The sequence below is a fragment of the Ailuropoda melanoleuca genome, chromosome 10 (assembly GCF_002007445.2).
Source record: "Ailuropoda melanoleuca isolate Jingjing chromosome 10, ASM200744v2, whole genome shotgun sequence".
Taxonomy (NCBI): Eukaryota; Metazoa; Chordata; class Mammalia; order Carnivora; family Ursidae; genus Ailuropoda; species Ailuropoda melanoleuca.
The window spans coordinates 101,155,284-101,177,219 of NC_048227.1; the positions used below are offsets into that span (position 1 = coordinate 101,155,284).

The 21,936-nt window shown below is 46.5% G+C and overlaps 1 protein-coding gene across 7 annotated transcripts in view; it reads left to right on the plus strand.

Moving 5' to 3' along the window:
- The window catches only part of TULP4 (TUB like protein 4), a 200,650-nt gene that overhangs the window by 165,627 nt on the left and 13,087 nt on the right, over nt 1-21,936 (plus strand). For all 7 annotated transcript variants that reach the window (XM_034669391.1, XM_034669388.1, XM_034669390.1 and 4 more), the window contains 6 exons: nt 1,773-1,939; nt 9,149-9,373; nt 10,588-10,822; nt 15,136-15,280; nt 18,366-18,510; nt 19,785-19,878. In XM_034669391.1, coding sequence (XP_034525282.1) covers nt 1,773-1,939; nt 9,149-9,373; nt 10,588-10,822; nt 15,136-15,280; nt 18,366-18,510; nt 19,785-19,878 — 1,011 coding nt within the window. The remainder of the gene's footprint in view (nt 1-1,772; nt 1,940-9,148; nt 9,374-10,587; nt 10,823-15,135; nt 15,281-18,365; nt 18,511-19,784; nt 19,879-21,936) is intronic.

Genomic DNA, 21,936 nt, shown 5'->3' on the forward strand with positions numbered 1-21,936 from the left:
TGCTTGGGAACGTGTGGACTCGAGTGTAACTGGGACCGAGGGTGCGGGTGTGGGGGGTAGAGCCTTTCGTCTCTGCAGTTCCTGAACGGACCGTGTGCCTCGGCCAGCCCTGCAGGGGCAGCAACCCACTTTTCTGTTGGGAAAAACCACTGAGTGGCAAAATTCAAAGTATCTTATTAAACTAAGTAAATAGCAAGAAGAGTGGTGTGGGGGTGTCGCTCACCCCCTGACCAGAGCGGGTTGGCGGAGGAGCCTCGGGAACTGGATGCTGGCCTCCACCTGCTTGGAGCCGCAGTGCTGCTTGCATCCTGGGCAACGGCAGCCTCTGTGCTTTTTGTCATCTGTACCTGTCAGTGTGAGCTGCTCCTCCTGTTGACGTCCTTGTGCTGCCAACACTGTCACCCGGAGAAGGTCATTTCAGTTTGATGATCATGGCCGGCTTCTCAGTGGAGCACCTGAGCCTCTTTGGGTTTCCAGAGCACACTGAAGGACGCGCACACACCCCCGAGCTTCCGCCTTGAGTCTTGTTCTCGATCTTGCTCAGCAGGGTATTTAGTTGACTCTTTTAAGTGATTTTTCATTTCCTGGTTTGTATTTAACCTTCTTCTTATCCTTTAATAAGATAAAGGAAAAAACTCCTTTTATTGATGCTTTCCCTGTCTCAGGTTGTAGAATTCTCTCACTTATGGTTGTCTGGAACTGCCTTCACTCAGCCTTCTGCTCCCTCCGTCTCTAGCTCCTGTCGGTGGCTTACTTGACGCACAGGCTCTTGCTTCCCTGGGTCCAGAGAGCCATCCTGTGCCAGGGACCGCTATCCGGTCTTCCAAGGAAGTCAGGGAGCACTGGTGACCTCAGAACGCGCTGCTCTTAACGTCAGAATCGGCACCACCTGTGATTAAGAGAAAGCTTCTGAGGTTCCGTGTGACCTGCCGGAGCCCGGGAACTGCTGGCTTCTAGACCTTTAGGCTCCAGCCAGCCTTGCTCAGAGAGGCCTTTGAGTTCTGGATTTCAGCAGTCTCTGTATGAGCCAGATAGGGCTCTTGGGTCTTAATGGGGAACAACTATGCTGTAAATCTTACTAGTACAAATAGCTTGTTTGACGAGCCAGAATAAGTAAATTGCTCACGCTGGGATTAGACAAACCATTTCATAGCCATTTCTTATAGGTATGAAATGGCTTGGAGGTGGGCGTCACATCTCCAGGATGAACATTTCTGACAAGACTCCCATCCATCAGAAGTGGTTATCTTCTTTTCTAAGCCCCCACAACATCCCAATGTGGAATAAAAGTCAGGGCCCTCATATGCAGATACATCCTTTATCTGAACTTTATCTGCCCAATAGTGCATAGAAAGCAAATGAATATAAACCTGGATTTTGCTTTTGACCTCCTTTTTGCATCTGTAAGCTCTTGGAGTCATCGCTGGGGTGGGGGCCCAAGCAGTAGATGGACAGTCCTAGGTCTGGTCGTCTTACCCATGCTCTCAGAGTCTTGCTGGTTTCAGAGTTAGATATGTAACAGGCCAGCGTCGGCATATGTGCTTTTACCTGGGAACATTGTGTTTCAGGGGCACTGCGCTCCCCATCCTGGTAATAGACCCCTGTTTAAATAGAGTCTGTCTTGTCTTCAGAGAAATGGGTAGCTGTTGTCTTCTTGAGGAAAAGGGGAAGAGCCACCTTGTATTTGCTCAGCATCTCTGTTTTCTAAACTACTTAAGTAAAGTTCAGGGAGGGTCATATCGTCGTGCTGACCATCTTCTTTGTGATTTCAGAGGTGGTGGCCCAGTGGTGCACCCAGGGAGACCTCCTGGCTGTTGCTGGTATGGAACGGCAGACCCAGCTTGGTGACCTCCCCAACGGCCCTCTTCTGAAGAGTGCCATGGTCAAGTTCTACAATGTCCGCGGGGAGCACATCTTTACCCTGGATACGCTTGTGCAAGTAAGGATGTGTGTCAGACCTTCACTGTCTTAGTATGCTCCCCGAGCTCCATGAAATACCGAGACTTGGTTCTGCTTGCTGTAATTATCTTCAACAGATTTTAATCTCTCATTGACCAGAAAAAGTAAGGGACAAACAAATTTTTGCCTTTAACCAGAATACTTTATTACATTCCCCACTCAAAAGAGTGAACAGTGAGTAAGCAGAGTGAGCTGGTGTTTATCATCAGTCCCAAGTAGAAGTTAGGAACTTAAGAGAAGTGTGTGCTGAGTCTTCATTTATTTGCTCGGATTTTATGTTTTTTCATGCCAACAATGTACTTTTACATCTGAACTAAATTATTATTAAACAGTAGGTAAAAAAGCTTGAAGATCTTTAGGGAGGCATGCACAGGTAGCCCTTTACTGTTTGTTTTTATTTCCTAGAGATCTTTAGACCAGTACACTTCTAGTCTGGATCAGCTTCTCGTGGAGGACAAAATTCTCATTGGGATGTAATGGAGATGGGTCTGATAGTGAGTTGAGGATTGACAGGGGTGATAATACATTAGAGATTTATATCCTAATTACTCAGCTCAAAGAGGCAGCTATACCAGATTTGGGGAAATTTGTAATTAGATGCGCACATTCATTATTTAAACATATCTTTTTTTATTTGCGGAAAAATAAACATGACAAAAAATTTACCATTTTAAATAATTTTTAAGTGTACATTTCAGTAGCATGAACTGTGTTACATTATTGTTTAATCTCCAGAATTTTTTCATCTTACAAAACTGAAGCTGCCAGTGCATTGCTTGAAACATAGTAGGTGCTCAGTAAATATTTGCTTAATATGATTGTTGGGTGGACAGTTGTCAACATATGCTTTCTTTAATTCTTTCTGTTGATAGTTTGAACCAGTAGGCTATGTGCCTTATCAATACATTTGTCATGCTTACTTTCTGTCCCTAGCCTAACTGAAAGACAAGTAGGAGAGGATGGGAATTTCCAGATCTTTCTGAGTTAATAAGGCTTTTACATTTATTAGAATATTTGTGAATTGAAGTGCTGAAACACACTCCAGATCGATTCAGCATTGTCCAGTATTCTGTCTGACTCAGGGCACCTTTGCTGGCATTCTATTCCTTCCACAAGGAATGTCCTTCCCTGCCATCTCAGCGTGGGGAAATCCGTCATCCTTAATGCTAGCACAGTCACATCCTTTTGTAAATCTGCCAGTGATTACGACCCCTCTTCTCGTTAAGCATCCCCCTGGGATGTTTGACATTTCTGATACTTACTACACTTTTCTGTCTACTTGTCTTGTCTTCTTGAAGTTAAAGACCATATTTTCTTCATTTCTTTGTTCGTCGCTGTGCCTAGTATATAGTAGAGGCTCAGCGGCCTCAACCGTTGCAGATGTTTTCATCAGTTGTAACGTGAAACTAACATAGGTCTTGAATTTTAACTGTTTAGGGCTCAACGATAAGAGGGGAGCTTAGCTGATCTTCCTTTGGGAAAAAATATCCATATAGTGTCTCAGCATTTTAGTAAATTATTCTTTTTTTTTCATTTGAGGATCTGTTTCAACCATTGAAAAAATTGCCTTAATAATATAAAGTTAAATAATGATGCTATTAAAAATCAAGTACAACATTAATTATAGGTAGCACCAACCCAACTTTTTTCTGTAATGATTCTAAAATCACATGTTATCTGTGCTATGCTATTGGAGTTGTCCAAAGGCAGGGACATTTTTATAGCAGGACGGAAGTTAGGAAATTTATTGGGCTGTTTATAGAAAGAACTAAATGCAATTTGGATTGGATAATTTATTTCCAAGTTAGTTAGATTGTAGGTTATTGCATACAAAGCCGTTGCTGGGCACACAGTTGCGGCAGCCTCGGCTTTAAAATTGATTCTCCTGATTTACTCATAACAGCAATGCTAGTGGCTGAAGCTCTTATGAGGAAATATACTGCAATTTATTTTCCTTTCCTTTCTACCTGTTGTAATTGAAAATTCTGTAATTTACCTCATTAGCCGTTCTATGACCAGCTATATGTAATTGCATATCTGTTAATCTGACAACAGAGTTTTAGAGTTAGCATTACCCGCTGAAGTTCACAGGCTTCAGTAATTTGGGTCTGGGGTTTGGGTTGGTTGATTGTTGGTTTTGTTTTAGCTTTATGAATGTATTTTGCACAAAAGGCATGTTGAAGGAGTCAGCTTTATTCTGAGAGGTTCAGTTGCTAACATAAGATATCTGGATAAAAAATTAAGAGAGAAGGTAGAGGAAGAGGTGATGTGGAAACAAAAAGTGAAGTGAGAGATAGCATTTATGGTCATCGACTCCGTACTGTGGGAGTGTCCGTTAGCAGAGGGATTTATTGCCCAGTTTTGTTGAGGGCTCACTGTGCCTATTCTTACGAAGCTGCCACAGGAGTGCTCTCTCCCCGGTTTGCTATAAATAGACGTGAAGGTCCTTCCTGAGGTTGTCTGCTTTCAAAATACAAGAACAGTGTGTTTTTTTAAAACTGAGATGTGGGTGCCTGGATGGCGAGCTGGCTTTTACTACTGCACGTTAGTGGCCAAATTGTTACAGCTTAGCATTCAAAACTGTCCATGGTTCCAGCCAACATAGTTTGATGGTGACCACTCACCCAACTCAGTCTGTTTAAAAGTGAACTGTTCTAGAAGGCTTTCCTTCTTTGTACACACTTGTACAAACATTAGACATTCCCTTTGTACACACTTATACAAACATTAGACATCCTCTTCAAATATTAGACATTTGAAGTGCATTTCCTCTAAGACAGAGATCATCCCACCTTCTTAGGGGAGATGCAGAAAGGAGGGGCAGAGCTTCAGTGACTGTGGGAGGCCAGGAGGGCCCTCTGACACCCACAGGATCGGATGCCTCAGCGGGCCGCATCCCTAGTTCTCAGCCCAGGGCCCTCATCGGCCAGAAACTGTGGGTCCAGACAGCCTCGTGGTCCCTTTCTTGGGACAGCTGGCTTTGACCCTTTTGTTGTCTGTTGCCTTTTATCTTGCTTGAGCAGCTTATCTTAAATACGGAAAGAACATCCTGGTTTTTATTCCTCTTAAATTTTTAGAGGACTCATGCAACTCACTGCAGATACAAAAATAGCAATACGGTAAGGAAGCCTTCAATGTTTTAAAATAAATAAGCCCCCCCATCTCAGTCAGGCCCGTGCTGAAACTACCTCTCTGCTCCCTTCTGACTGACACGACCCCCTCACTCTTTCTCAAGCCCGTTTTCCTGCCCATCTTCACTACCTGACGCGAACAGGTCATCCCCATCAGAGGGACTAAGATACTCATCTCTCTCCCTGTCCCACCTCAGAGGGTCAGCTCCATGAGGGCGGGGAATTTATTTTATTCAGTATCGGTCCCCAACACTTAGAATGTATCTTATCCATTGTACGCATTTAACAGATGGTTAACTGAGTGACCGCATGAGTGTGTGGTGTGTATTGTACGGGAGCAGGAGGTAAGGTCGGAGGGATGGAGCGTGTCTTCATATGCCAGAGGGGCTGACGCCGGCCACCTACTAGTACAATCCACGCGCAGTAGCCGCGGAGGGCAGAGGAGCAGACTGCCCTGCCGCCCTTGCATGGCTCAGCATCAGACAGGGAGACAGAGATCCTTGAGAGGACAGCTTGACCGTGCGTTAACCACTCACCAAACCTCCGCACAAGTAGCATCTCTCTCCGGCTGAGTAATGCCTGTCCTTGTTCCACCAGACTCACCAAAGCACGAGATTTCTACCACGCTAATGATCCCTGAAATGTAGCTCATTTTCTAGTCCTTTTGCCTTGGATTTAGACATGCAAAGTATGTGAACTTCCCTACACAAATTAAGATTTGAATGTTACCAACTTCACAGTTCTAGCCATCGGTTCTAAAAATAGTCATTTTGTGTGATTTGAGAGAGAGATTAAGTCTACAGATTTACAGCTGAGTTTTTCCCTAGCAGACAGCAGCTGTTCAAACAAAAGCATTCATCTGTGGGAGTTGTGTTAGCGTGCACCCTTCTCTGTTCCCAGGTTTACTGGAATTAAACATTTGGTACGGTTCTTTTCTGTTGCCGCAAATCCCGGCAGGTGGGGAGTTCTTAGGGGGGATGGCGCTCTGTGGGTGAGGGCTGTGGGCAGGCAGACAGTGGATTCGTGCCCTGCTGGCACCGCAGATCCTAGGAGACATCACTGATTGGGAGGCATCTGAATCGAGACACCCCACACCCCATGTCTGCGGGCATGTGCGCTTACCTCTACTTTGAGTCTTGTTCTTTCCAAAACAACAGGACATTTGTAAGGAGGGCTTTGTAGGCTGAAGTACCTATAAACAGCACAGGGAAATCAGCACCAAAAGGAAATGAGACTTTTTAAAGTAAGATGACATAAAAAAACGGCATAAAATTATTTAGAAAGGTACAAAAGGATTTCCTGTGTGGTTTCTTATTTGTTTATTTCCAGCTCTGTTGAGTTGACATGAAGGTTGTGTAAATTTCAAGTATACAAGTATGGATTTGATACATTTATGTATTGTAATAGGATTGCCTTCATGAGGTTCACTAACACCTCCATCACAACGCGTAATTACCGTTTTTGTGGGAAAAACATTTAAGAAACAGTGTCTCAGCAACTTTCAAATACATAGTATAGTCTTTCTACAGGCTTACAGGACTTAAAGGTATCCTGAGATCATGGCCCCACTGCTGCCCTACTCTACTCAATGGGAATTACAGTAATTAATTTCCGCACATCAGGGACACCTCAAAACCTTCAGACAAGAAGATCAGCTCTTACTGTCTTTAAATTCTTCTTTATTTTTCTGATATAGCCTTAAAATGCAGTATAGAAAGGTACCAGTATTTATTTTGTTACTTTATCATCTTTTTTAAAAAAAATTTTTTTTTAAAGATTTTATTTATTTATTCAACAGATAGAGACAGCCAGCGAGAGAGGGAACACAAGCAGGGGGAGTGGGAGAGGAAGAAGCAGGCTCATAGCGGAGGAGCCTGATGTGGGGCTCGATCCCAGAACGCTGGGATCATGCCCTGAGCCGAAGGCAGACGCTTAACCACTGTGCCACCCAGGCGCCCCTTGTTACTTTATCATTTTATGTGGAGTATATGCTGTAAAAATAACTTACGTGAGCATGTGTTCCCCCCTTTACTGAAGCAGACTATCGCTGATGTGGTCGAGTAAGTGAATGCTCACCCCAGATACTGTGCTATAAATCCCTGTTGGTATTCTCGGTAATTCCTGGTAACCTTGCTCCGGATAACAGTTCCCCCTTGGAGCGTCCACAGGTATCACGTCCTCAGGACGCCGCATGCCTCCCACTCTTTGCTCTGGGTTCTGATTTTCACCCTTCCTGGCCCTCCTTGTGCAGAAGTCTGTTTCCTCATGGATGCCACGTGCAGAGCAGGAGCGCGGTCCTTCCTCACCTTCCAGACGGGGCTGTCTTCTTGCTCTCTTGTGCACCTAACAGCACTTCTTGGCTAATTTATCTCTACTTTTGGGCCCACGTGACCTGCAGATTCTTTTCCATGGCAGAACTGAAAGGATTAAATGGGCTGCTACATGTGCTTGTGAAGCTGTAAGAGAGAGAATTTTCATCCGCCTTGAAAGTCTGTGTAAGTGGTTTAGGCTCTTCTGTACAAAGATATGAGATACATACTTATCATAATGATAATTTTATGTAAGATCCTCCCAAAACATGTTTTAGCTGCTACTACGAAAAGCAGAAGAGGGGACAGGAGGATAAATATATAACTGCACTTATGGGGGGGTTGATGATAGCAAAGGCATTTTTTGTGTATTTTTTGTGTGTTACCTGCTTTGTCTCCAGTAGCGATTACGGCTTACTCTGTGGGGTCTACCCCACGTGTGGGATCCTCTTGTAATGAGGCCCATCTGCAAGTACTCTGGAGGCCTGCACACTTGCGTTCCAGGCTCTGTGGTCCTTCTCCAGGGGGTCGTGGCTGGGGTCCGAACCCGCACTGCCCGGGCTCACAGACATGGAAAGAAAAGATGGAGTACCTTCAGCCTTGCATTTTGATTTGACGTTGAAACCAGGATTAGCTGACCCTGGAGGCTATTTTAAGCAAGTGTCTTCATCTGTTCCTTTTATTTTTGATGTTTGTCACTAAAGTGCTGTGAAAATTCTGCTCTTGTCACTCCTGTAATAGATCTGACACCCTACTTCTGATCTTTGCATCCCCTCAAGACCTCACTAAATTAGAGCCCCATCCAGCTGGACAGGAATGAACCAATTCTCTTGCGGCTTCCCTGTCACAGCCCTCTGCCTCCTCCTTTCTTCCTTGATGGATCTTACTTAGCTGGCACCGCTGAGCCTTGGAGTTTTTTCAATACAACTAGTTTCTGACTTGCATGTTTGGATTTAGCCTGCGTTTTCAAAGCAGTGGTGGCCACAGCCCCCGGGAATAGTCACTACATGAACTGCATGCCCCCCCCCCCGCCCCCAGTCCTCTTCCCAGAGGGCTTTCTGCTTTCTTCCTTTGGCCCGTAGCTTGAGGGTTGCCAAGGGGGACCATGATTCAGAGTCTGTGGCTTATATCCTGTGATAGGCCTCGGAAGTATCTTTGACATCTTCCCTCTCCTTTAATCCTTACAGCTCCCATTTTACTCCTGAGAACGTGGGAGACATCCCAGGGTTGTAGAATAGTCCCCATGTCACACAGCATGTGACTCCAGACCAGTGTCGATTTCACTCTAAAATGCTCATCAGGACCGAAGAGAAGGGCCATCTGGTCTAGCTCCGCACCACCTCTCCAAACCATAGGAATAGCCCCCGGTTTTTCAGGGATCCAGATAACCAGAGTTCAGTAAGGAATGTGGGTTACTGTACCCCAGGTTAAGTGCATCTTCTGGTAGAGACATCATTATACAGAGCTAAGTTAGGTTTTATGGCACCAAATCAAGTGAGATAATACACATGAAAGAACTTCACAGAACTGTTCCAGTGCTTTGCGTTCTGGCCTGGAGACCTGACTTATTTTCCAATGAAAATACTGAATTTCTGTGATCTAGTATTTCATTCTCTATTATGCTTTTTAAAAACCAATATTCTCGGAAACTATTTGGTCACTTTATTTTGTTTGACACACACGTGCGTGATCTTCTGTGCTTCACCACAAGAGCAGAGCCTAAGTGTCGCCTCCCTCACTTTCTGGCAGCGCCCCATCGTCTCCATCTGCTGGGGACACCGGGACTCGCGGCTGCTGATGGCTTCAGGACCGGCCTTGTATGTGGTGCGCGTGGAGCACCGCGTGTCCAGCCTGCAGCTGCTGTGCCAGCAGGCCATCGCCAGCGCCCTGCGAGAAGACAAGGACGTCAGCAAGCTGACCCTACCCCCCCGCCTCTGCTCCTACCTCTCCACCGCCTTCATCCCCACCATCAAGGTAGAGCCTCTCTACCCTCCCCCAGCTGGCTCCCCACTCTCGGAGCACTGGCCAGGAGGGCAGAGTCCGAGAAGGTGGGCAAGAATCCCAGGGCAGGTGTGCAAAAGTCGTGTCTGCTCCTTGGCGAGAGTATCCGAGTGATGACTGCTTCCGAGTGTGGTCTGTCCCTGGCACCGGTATCCCACCAGAGACTCGCCTTGTGTGAAGGGCATAAGCTTTCTTTCTTTTTTCTTTTTTTTTTTTCTTTTTTTTAGATTTTATTTATTTGTCAGAGAGAGAGCACAAGCAGAGGGAGCGGCAGGCAGAGGGAGAAGCAGGCTCCCTGCTGAGCAAGGAGCCCGACGCAGGGCTCGACCGCAGGACCCTGAGATCATGACCTGAGCCAAAGGCAGTCACTTAACTGACAGAGCCAGCCAGGCACCGGGCATAAGCTTCCGCATGGCAAAGGCAGCACTGGAGGTTGACTGCTGTGCCATCCTGCGATCATTCTGCCTTGTTCAGTCCTGACTTCCTGGCAGATGCTTCAGAGAAGTGGGAAACCTGTTCCTAGAAGTTTGAGTAGCTTGCTCCATTGCTAATTACGGGAATGGTCAGATGGAACCCTGTCCTGAGGATGGCGCCACTGTGCTGAGGAGGGGTGACCCCCACCCCACACTCGTTGTCACTCGTCCTTTGTATTGACTAACTCGAGAGTTAGTCTGTTTTTTGGTGGTGTGTGGAATAGATCTGCCAGGGGCTGTTCAAGTGTGGGTTCCCCCCTAACCTCAGGACCTCCGCACCTTATATTCTTGCCTGTATTCTCTTATTTGTATTCTGCCTCTGCTTCTAAGTATCAGATTGACTTGTTCAAGGTGTCTTTTTTCTTAGAACATCAGTTTTAGAATCTGTTGTGATGTTTTTTCAAGTTGCTTTACAGTCTTGGTTGTGTACCAGTGATTCTTAACCCTGGATGCACATTAAAATCACATGGGGAGTTTTTAGAAAATGCACATGCCCAGTGCCCTCCCCCTCCCCCCGAGATTCTGATTTCATTGTTTGAGGTGGGATCCTAGATTAGGTATTTTTTTAAAGGTCCCAGGAGATTCTTATGTGCACCCACAGTTGGGAATCGCTGTCCCACGTCACGTAGTTAACCCTCCCCAAGCTACCAGCCAGGGCTCTCTTGGAGTAATCAGTGACGTCCTTACTCTTTTCTTTCCATGTCCTGCCTCTAGCCCCCAATTCCAGATCCCAACAACATGCGAGACTTTGTCAGCTACCCGTCGGCCGGCAATGAGCGTCTGCACTGCACCATGAAGCGCACAGAGGACGACCCGGAGGTGGGCGGTCCGTGCTACACCCTCTACCTGGAGTACCTGGGCGGGCTCGTGCCCATCCTCAAGGGCCGGCGCATCAGCAAGCTGCGGCCGGAGTTCGTCATCATGGACCCCCGGACCGACAGCAAATCAGGTGGGCCTCCACGCCAGAGAGACTAAGACCTCATTCTTAGGTGTGGCTGAGGAATAGTCTTCCTGACCACCCATGCGAAGACGATGCCTACTTATGAAACGTGAGCCTGTGTTTTGGCTAGCGTGGAACATCCTCGAAACTGCCCCATTTCCAAAACTGTATCGAAGTTCATGATTCTCTAAATGTACTTTCTGACGGGTTTTTAACAGCATTCCGTGAGGCTGTAAGGCTTCGTGTGACTGGGGCTGTGGGTAGAGGAAACATCAGCTCTTTGTCAGGGGGAAGCTGGCCCCGGCTTTCTGGGAACAGTAGATTCCTCTTGTAGTTACTTATCAGGTTTTGTCAAGGGCCTTAATGTAGTGTTGAGAGAAGCCGAAAATAACAGTGAGGTACATCTCTGCCCTCCTAGAGCAAGTGATAGAATTAAAATTCTCAGACCTTCAGCTTACTCCTCAGGCTCCTGCTAAAATCTTACTTCTGCTCCTCACTAATCCACCGTGAACTGCTTTTTAGCTGATTACCAAGGAAAATTCCTTGCTCATGCATAAAGATTTTGGCATGATGACTCACTCTACCCTTCTAAGAACTCTCTCCTCTACTGATTTTCATTACTCACTTGGTGTATTCAAAGTGCTTGCTGCGTGCTCGTCTCTGCCATCCTAGACTGGGAGCCTCCAGCATAAAGGGACTTGGCTGTTTCTCTTTGCACCATGGATGCTTGCCCAGTGTCCAAGCTAGTGACTGCTGAGGCCCGCCTGCCCCCGCCAGCAGTGTCTGGCAGCTCATGTGTGCTGTTGCCCCTGTGAAATCCTGCTCGTCCTCTGCAGCGGGGTGAGAAACACTGCCTCCTGTACCAGCTGCTTGTCAGTCGGGCTACTGGTGTCCTGCGGGGCCCATGGCGGTTGTTGGGCCAGGCTCCGTCTGGCCCTCTGAATCCTGAGGCCTGGACGGAGGGAACTGGTCCTCTCTCTACCCTAGGGCCTGGCACACGCCTGACCTTGAAAGGGATTTGTTTCCTGGGTGCGTACTGCTCTCCACTCCCCTGTGCCTACTGTCTCTGCCGCCCATTAGACTGGCCTCTGCCCCTCGTGTCCCTGAGGCCACGGTGACGTGCTAGTGTCACAGTGCAATGGGCCATCCTAACCTGGCGGGCTCGCTCACTCCAATATTCGATGCATGCCCACCTCTGTCTAGTCCTCATTATTGGTTCAGCATCCATGGCTGCATCTTGCTGTCAGTGTTACTGTATAAAATTGAAAGCAGTGAAACTGTACTTTAACACATTGGATATTAGTCCATTTGTTTGTCTTTTGATTCATGCAGTGAACTAGTACCGAGCAGAAGAACTGGAGGCTGGTAGGAAGGTGGGTAGAACGGAGGGAGAGAGAAGATTAAGAAGGAAGGCAGGCAGAGGGAGGAGAACAGGAGAGCAGCAGGCACTGACCTCGAAGGGGAAGAGCCGGTGGTGATCAGTGATGCCCAGAGTGGGTGGGGCACAGAAGGTGTGCACCATCTTCTTCTTACGGAGGGGGGTAGTTGTGTCTGAGGCCCCCCACTGTGTGTACAAGTTTATAAAACCTCTACTCAGATTGAATGTTGAAGGGAATGGACATGAAGAGCTTGCTTCTGTACCAAGTGCATAAATTCCCCAAAATAGGACAGAAGACGCAGGCAGGGGTGCTGCAGAGCGCTGAGGCTGCCACCTCCCAAACTCCATGCCGTCCCCATCCCAACACCTTGTGCCTCCTTACTGTTCACATCCAGCTGCTAGCAAACGCAGACGGACTCGATTGCTAGCAGTCCTCTGGGGAATAGGATGTTTTATTTTTGTAATTAAAAGAATCAGAAAGTTACAAAGCAAAGCTGATCCACAGTGTGTATTCAGTGCTTCCTTTGTCCACGGTTGTTGGGTCTCCTGTGGCTGTGGGGCAATGCCAGGGTGTGTCTGCTTTCAGGGACTTCATAAACCTCTTTTGGGTGACAAGACAACACCCAGAAAGTTCAGTAAGAACATCAAGATTTTAATACCTCAAGACAAACACAAGCTATGTCACGCGGCAGAACATGAGTAATTGCCAAGCGGACGGTATACATATGCTGGCTCCTGGCTGGCTCAGAGCAGGAGCGTGGGAAGCGAGGAATTTCTCGTGAGCGGATTAACTCTTTAAAGTCTGCACCTCGGTGCTTCTCAGAATGCAGTCCCCGGGCCACCTCCCTGCAGATCACCTGGGGTATTTATCTAAATGCAGGTTGCCAGGCCTGCCCTTTAGCCTCATTAGGCCGGTCTGGGGAGAGGCCTCCAAGTCTGCACCTGCCGCTGCCTGGCTGGCAGTTGGGCTCCAAAGCTTGGGACCCACTGCCGTAAGTGTTCTCCAGGCAGCTGAACAGACACACTCCTCAGAATTACCAGTGTGTATTCTCATAATTGAGAGCATACATGAGAGCATATTTATTAAGCAAAAATCCACCGATTTTTAAAAGGCATCTTTAATCAGAGCTTACTGTGGGTAGAATTGTGTCCCCCAGAAATTCCTTACCTTACCTGCTGTGTTACTGTATTTGGAGATAGGGCTTTTAGGGAGTGATTCAGGTGAAATGAGGCTGTCAGGGTAGAGTCTTAACCCAGTAGGATTGGTGGCCTTGCAAGAAAAGACGGAGGGCTCTGTCTCTCCACACGTGCATGCTAAGGAAAGGCCCCGTGAGCACACAGCAAGAGGGTGGCCGACTGCAGGCCAGGAAGAGAGTCCTCACCAGAACCTGATCACGCCGGCACCCTAATCTCAGACTTCAGCCTCCAGAACTGAGACGGAAATTTCTGTTGTTCATAAGCTACCCAGTCTGTGGCATTGTGTTATAGCAGCCCAAATGGAATAAGACATGAGTAAAGGACAAGAGCAAATGGCATGACATACAACTGTGAAATCCTGGATTAGCAGGCAGTTCAGGAGCTGAGTGGACAGCACGTTACTGAATTTCCTCAGGCCGGTGAACTGGCTCTGTGCTCACGAGCTCTCTGTGGGTTTATATGCCCCTGTGAATCGCGGCCAAGTGTCTTTGGACTAAGTGACTCCTCACTTAAGTAATGTAAAGCACTGCTCAGGGCATGTGAATTAAGCCTTTTTATTTGACGAACACAGGTGCACACAACCCCGGCTTGCTGTACTCACGGGTTGTGCCTTCTGATAGGGAAGTCGTTCAAGAAGACAGCCTGCTTCCAGGTAGAGTGGCGAACTGTTCTCTGGCTCCGGGGCCCTCAGACAGGTCCCTGTTCGCAGATGTCCCCTCCATATGTTCAGAACACCAGGGATGAGTTTATCTTAGCAAACTTCTCCTTTCTAATGTAAACAGCCCTTTTGAATGATAAAGTCACTCAAATTCCATAAATTATTTCATTGCAATTGGACAGTTCAGCTTTTTTATAACCTGGAGAGGTTCTTGGAGCCTTGAAGGGCTAAGGCTTTTGTCAGTAAAACAAAGTGATTTTGAAGATGGGAGTCTTCCTACAGTGAGGGCAATCCTACCTACAGTAAGGGAGTGCAGAGCAGGGTTTGGGGAGTGAAGGGATGTGAGGGGTGGGAGGAAGGCAGCAAAGGAGAAGGGATTTCGAGGAAGGTGTCACACATGACCTTCATCAACCATGCAGTTTCGTGATGGTCCACCCTCTCTGCATACCATCTACTGCCTTAGGACCTGTAGCCTTTGGCCTGGTGACCAGAGGTGAAACTCAAGCAGCTTCTGTACAGCCGCCCCCTGGCAGAGCTCAGGGCTGCCACGGACAGGCCTCCTACACAGACCTGCCTTCTAGCTACGCCTTGAAGCAGGCCAGCGTAAACATCTGGGAGACCCTGCAATGGACCTGACCCTGTCAGATCTCTAGTCCAGAGCAGGCCTGGAACCAGCAGGGGCCTTGGCAGGCCCCAGGTCAGAAGCAGGATCTTGGGTGGGGAGTCCATGAGTCAGCAAGCCCCTTGCTCGGCCTGGGTCCCCCAGTTGCCTACAAACCCGTATGAACCCAGATGGATGCCTGTGGTGCTGGGAGATTCCCGCTTTTGATGCAGTGAACACTACCAGACTATTTTGTATATTCCAGAGACACTGAAATCCCATGCCCACTTTGATAACAGTAGAAGTGATTGCCTCCTTTTGCTTAGAAAATGTTACAGCATAAAAACGTAAAAGGGAAACCATACTCTTTCAGCTTCTGAACTTAAATGCTGGCCTATAGTGTCGGTCTGTCCTATAGTTTCCAGTGATAATGGTCCTCCTTAGGGTCTGATAGCACTTTCCAGAATGTGCTGGTTGTGTCTCACCAGATGAAATCTATGGAAACAGCTTGATCTCCGCCATGCTGGACAGCTGCAACTGCTCGGACTCCAGTGACGTGGAACTGAGTGACGACTGGGCTGCCAAGAAATCCCCCAAAATCTCCCGAGCTAGCAAGTCACCTAAACTCCCAAGGTAATCTCTCTCCCAGGGCTCTTCTTCCTTGTTCGTGCCTCTCGGGCTGTCTTTGTTGTGTCTGCAGCAGAATCCCATTGAAAACGACACCAGAAGAGCCCCGCAAGAGGGCATCCCTGCCTTTCATCGGGAAGGTCTGCCAGTGATAATTACAGCTTTCCTTTCTTCTCTCCTTTGGGTAGAAAAATCCACCCATGGGAAATTTGCTAAGCCCTCAGAGCTCAGGGTTAGTACTGACAGTGGGTGGCACTGGGTGGCTATGGCTCCCTGGCTCACTTGTTTGTTCTTCCACTTCGAGAAAAGTAAGAGGGTTTTATGGTGAGTTTTAAGGTAATGCGTTGAACAGAATGCCCAATTAAATATCTTATAATGCTGTAATTGGAAATAAGTCATAAACTAAAAAAATTTCACATGCCAAAGCTTTGTCCTAAAGAGTTGCAAAAAGCTAAGAGTAGATAGAAGGGCCTGTTGTGCCCTAGATAAGAGCCCCCTCCGCTCCTGGCTCTGGCGAAGAAGCCTGTGTGACCTCAAGGTATAACTTGAATGAATCCGTGACCCGGATGCCAGTGTCCTTATCTGTGGAAGGTAAAGGGTGGGTCAGATCTTCACTAAGCTCTCTTTAGCTCTAAAATTCTGTGATGCTGAGCCAAATTAAGATATAATTTCTGTACAGATACATTCCTGCCCCAATCTCAAAGACATAATTTCCTGTGCAGTTGATAAAGCAGAATATTTACCACCCAGTTGAAGGTAACATTTCCATCATCCCGAAAAGTTCCTCGTGTCCCTTCCCATTCGATACCCACTCCCCAGAGTAATCACTGTTCTAACTTCTGTCACCACAGATGAGTTTGACTTGTTCTTGAATTTCATATAAATGACACCAAACAATATATACTCCTTTTTTATTTGACATTTTTTGCTCAACATTATGGCAGATTCATTCGTGTCATGTTTATCAGTGGTTTTTCTTTTTTGTTGTGTGGTTTCTGTTGTAATGGATATACTACATTTTGTTTATTCCTTTTACTGATGATCTTTGATAGTTTCCAGTTTGGGGCTATTAGAAATCAAACCGTTGTAGATGTTCTTATACAAGACATTTTATGGGCATATGTACTCATTTATCTCGGGTATACCCTTAGGAGGGGAGTTGCTGGGTCCTGGCACACATTTAACTTTATCGGAAAGTGCCAACCAGTATTCCACGGTGCCCGTACTGTTCTGAGTTCCTGCCAGCAGCGTGTGAGGCTTCTGTTCTTGCCCACGGTTGCCCTGTCATTGTTAGAAGATAATTTTATCCATTCTGGTGGGCATGTCGGGGTATCAACGATCTCTAGTGATTCTTGCTGCTAACCAGTTTTTCATATGCTTAGTGGCCATTTGGATCTCTTGTGAAGTGTCTGTTAAATTTTTGCCCGTTTTTTATTAAGTTGTTTTTCTCTCATCAAGTTGTAAGAGTCTTTATGGATTCTAGCTATGAGTCTTTTGGCAGAGATACGCAGTGCCACGTACGTGATCTAACATAATACGAATTTCTTCTCTTAGGATTAGTGTTTTTCGTGTCCTGTTTCGGAAGTCTTTGTCCACCCTTAGGTCATAAAGACATTCTTAAGTTCTTTTCCAGAAACTTTGTAGTTTTAGCTTTCATACTTCAACCTCAGATTAATTTTTGTGTATGGTGTGGATTTTTCGCATATAGATAACCAGCTGCTCAAGCAATTTGATTTTTTTCATCTTTATTCTAAGCTTGTTGAAATTGCAAATAAAATTATGAACTTTCCTACACTTCTACAGTGTTTCAGCTTTTCCCATTAATTAAGAGAGAACAATTTAACACGTAAGCAACCAAATCCTTCACCTGTAAATGTACTTTTAAAGTTCCTGGATGCGGTGGTCTCTGGAGCTGGTCCTCCTTCCTTCTGTCTTTCCCTGTGTTGAGTCCTGAGTGCAGCAGCCGGACTAGCTGTCCTTGTACAGAGTTTTCATTAGCTCGGTCCTCCCGTCCCCCCATACTTTTGGAGCCCTCAGTAACGTATCAAGCTTTCAAGCAGTATACGTGAGGCTCGGTGCTTTTCTCTCGTTGACTGCCATTGACCTTAACATACTTGTTTTTGTGGCGCTCTCTGTGGGGTAGACTGGCATTAACACATATGTCCCCGTGTTACAAACAGAAGAATTAAAAACCAGGGGCACCTGGGTGGCACAGCGGTTAAGCGTCTGCCTTTGGCTCAGGGCGTGATCCCAGTGTTCTGGGATCGAGCCCCACATCAGGCTCCTCCGCTATGAGCCTGCTTCTTCCTTTCCCACTCCCCCTGCTTGTTTTCCCTCTCTCGCTGGCTGTCCCTATTTCTGTCAAATAAATAAATAAAATCTTTAAAAAAAATTAAAAAAAAAAGAAGAATTAAAAACCAGGTATAGAATGTAGGATCAGAAGGCAGCAGAAAAACTGTAGACCCACAGATTTGATTTAAATATGACAGCTGGTGAAAGGCTAGATAAGTGTTGAAATCCTAACATTGCAGTAGGAATTGTGAAATCATTGTGGCCTTAAGGTGAAAAATGGCTCTTCCCACCTGCTAGTTTCCCACATGCAGAAGGCGTGTGGACATTTCTAAACTTACCTATTAGTCCATAGAAAGTGAACCACATTTAATTCTCTAGGGTTCCTTATAAATGAATCACTTGGTCTAATCTCACCATATTATTTTTAAGATTTTATTTATTTATTTGAGAGACAGAGAGCGCACACAGCAGGGAGGAGAGGGAGAAGTAGGCTCCCTGCTCACCCCACATGGGGCTCGATCCCAGGACCCCTGAGATCATGACCTGAGATGAAGGCAGCCGCCTAACCGACTGAGCCACCCAGGCACCATATTTTTAAACATATATTACTTGATATGCAGTTCTGTTCTTCTTTCTTCATATTCAGAAGGCAAGAGTAGGCAGGAGAGGCTTAGACAAAGGGGACTGGTCCCCGGGAATGTGGCACCCACAGAGGCCACCAGCACACAAAGGAGAGGGCCATGGCAGTGGGCACCTCCCCCACTTGTGGGGCCTGACCCTCCTGGCCTTGTCTCTACAGGATCAACATTGAGGCCCGGAAGTCTCCCAAGCTGTCCCGGGCTGCTCAGGAGATGTCCAGGTCTCCCCGGTTGCCGATGCGCAAGCCCTCCATTGGCTCGCCCAGCCTGACACGAAGAGAGTTTCCCTTTGAAGACATCACTCAGGTAGCACCTGGGGTCTGGGGCAGTCCCATGTGTCTGATGCTCCCCTGCCCTTCTTCCCCTCCTCAGTGTGTGCTTGATGGGGGCTGAGCCCTTGGCATGTCACACCTGCACTCGCCACCCAGTCTCCATACCTGTTGCTGCCGTTCCCGTTCCAGACACAGGGCATAGAGAACCAGAGCCCTGTTTGCCTTCCTCACCCCCCCCCCGCCCTCAGGCAGGCCCCAGTACCTCCAAATCGCCCAGGACCTCCTTCCCACCGCAGACACCCCCCTGTTGCCACATGAGTCTTTTCACAGACAGCTCTGGTTGAGACCCACACTTCTCCCTGCTGCTCCCTTCAGCCACTTCTGACCGTTTGGTGACTCTTGGTGTCCACAGGAGCCAGTCCCTAGTGGCGGCCACACAATCTGGCACTGCCTGTCTCTCCATCCTGGGCCCCTTGATGCCCTCCAGGTGCCGCAGCCTCACTGTCGACTGGCCTCTTTCTTTGTTTGTGCGCTTCCTGTGCCTGGGTCACCAGGGTCACCTGGCTTACCCTCTCTGTCCCCTTTTTGCTTCTGCCAGCACTCTTCCAGATAGAACTTGTCATGAAGGCTTCCTTCCCTGAGTCAGCCCCAGCGATCCCAAAGCATCTTGTTTGTAACTGCTTTATAACATTTCTCAGTGACCTCCTTGTCTGCAAATAATTATAAGCCTCCATTGGGTTATAAGCTCTTTGAGGAGCTGTATTTTATTCATCTTTATTATTGCTCTTCACACACATATACACACATGGCTTAAGCATACTGATAATTTTTTACAATGTTTTTGGTTGAATTGAATGAGGAAACAGATAATCGGGTAGTTTGGGGACACACCGGTATCAGTGCAACTGGTGTTTCCAGGAGAAATAGCGAGGATAGAAATAGATCCAGAGTAGGTATACCCTCTCTAGTTCGGTGACTGGAGGGAAAGGAGAGGTGAAGGAAAACGCACCCAGAGCACCTTTGTGGCCTTTTTAACCTACGCACATGTGGACACACTGGAACACATCTCCTCACCCCCGACCTGTGAATCTTGGCTCAGTGAACCACCATCCAGAAACACGTGCTTGACATGTTCTCGTTAGCTTTTGGTCTTAGAAAGGGTTAAACGATACAGAGAATGAGTATTTCCAGCACTGCCCACCTGTGACTTTTTTAAGCAGAAGTGTTAACATTCTTAGTTCCTAAGTGCTCGATAGAAAATAGGAAAATAGATTGTGATTCTTTTTTTCCTTTTTTTCCTCCCCACAGCACAACTATCTTGCTCAGGTCACGTCTAATATCTGGGGAACCAAGTTTAAGATTGTGGGCTTGGCTGCTTTCCTGCCAACCAGCCTCGGTGCAGGTAAAAACCATGACCTCTTCTCCGCCTGCTCTCCCTTTGGAACTGAGACTACAAAGACAATTCAGATGAGCTCTTATGGCACCAAAAGATTAGCGTGTACTTTATTTACCTCCAAACCTTGACTCTACCCACTGTGATTTTGCAAAAATAAGAATGACTACTCAGATTGGTTTTTTGCCAGCAGAGCTTTCATTTTTTTTTTTTTTTATATATAAGTCCTGACTTATGAAAAGACAGAGCCAGCTGCAGTCTCTAACAGAGATTTGATAGGTTTCTGATGATTGTGATTTCTGGCCTTTTGCTGTGGGCAGGTTTTACCAGGGTCTTTAGGTTCTTGAGTCAGCGGGAAGTTGAAGAGAAAGCGTTAAAGACTGTAAGGAGCTGGTTGACTGTTAGTACAGCTCTGTGGGGCAGATCCTTATAGATTTCACCTAGAGTCCCAGATAAATACCCTCTCCGTCAGAAGTTTAAGACACCGAGGAAAACAACCAAGGGAGTAAAAGCTGGGCTAGAACCCAGCATTTGCGTTCTTTCTGTACTTCTGCTTAAATGAGTAGTACTAACGTGTCATGTTTACCCGGGGACAGTGAAGGAATGAAGTGACAGAAGGTCCTTTTCAGAGCAGCTTCATGACAATAAGCACATCCCCAGGGGGGCTGCGGACACGTGCTGCCCCCTAGCCTTACTATTGCCTCATCATTTGGCACGCACACCTCTCTCTGGAAGGCCGGGCTTGCCTGTGGGTGGGGGTCCCATCTTGAATGGCTCTGCGTAACCTACTAAAAATGGTTTTTGAAAAATTCTGCATCTGCCTGCTGGAATTGTTTCAGACACGGTTAGATCCTTTCAGTTAAATAATTTTTGCAAAGCAGATGTTAAAAAGACCTATGCCATGCATGTGTCTTCAGAGGCTTATTAAGTTGTGCTACATTCAGATTTTTCATTGTGAGGTTTCTCAACTCAAAGAAAAAGAATAAAAGTAAAACATAAAACTGACTTAGAAAATAACAATAGGCTGTTCCTGCACATAGTGCAGAGAAATCTCTCATAATACCTTCAACCCCCTGGGAAGGCCCTGACGACCGGGGAAGTGTGTTCTTCAGTAAAGCAGCTGTGCCCTGCTGACGCACACGCAGATTCTAGCAACCGCGCTCTGAGTGTCCTGTTGCCCCATCCGTGGTTGAGAACTGAGCCATCTGCCTACAGTTCACACTGAAAAGAGGAATGAAGTTCTAATGCATCTTTTCCTTCTGGATATTAAATAGATCCACACATAAGTCAGCAAGGACCTTGAGATGGGAGAACCTGTAAGTGCCCTCAAGGTACATGGTGCTCCAGTGTGAGGAGTTCAAGTGCCCAGGATAAAAGCTTTCTGTAGGAATGTCCTGATCACAGACCATTTAAAGAAAAGAGGTTTTAGCTATTACTATTCTATCTGTCAAGCTAAGAGAATTTTCCACTTGATCCTATCTCTTGGATTCTAGAAGACGTGTAAGTTACATGACGCCCTATTAAATAATCTTGGGCATTCTAATGGATTTTAAAAGTGAGTACTGTTGCATATATTTTATATCGGATAATTTGTTTCTTTCAATTAGAATTCCCTAGCCCATGAAAGTTTATTTTTGACTTTTTGCTTTCTCAATTTAAAAAAATAAAGAATAAATTCCAAATTCAAAAGATTTGAAGCAGTATACAGTAAAACTCTCTCTCATCGTCACCTCTGCCCACCTTTTTTTTTCCCCCTGGAGGCAACTGATGTTATTTTTTTAATTCCTCCTGAGATTTTAAGTTTTATCTCTTTTAGCAATCTGAACAACAAAGAATAGCACTTTAATGCATTAATTTTTATGCTGTAGAGAACCATCCAGAATTTTTAAGCCAAAATTCATATTCTTTTGTGGGCAAGAGAGATGAACACATGAATAAGGCCTGAGTCTTATTGGAAAAGTCATCTTAGCCCAAACCAGCCCAAGCGCTAGCCTGACAGAGGCATTTCATCAGAGAAGGCCTACTGGACCTCAGGAGTGAGAGCCGGTCAGCCACTGGGTGTTAGTG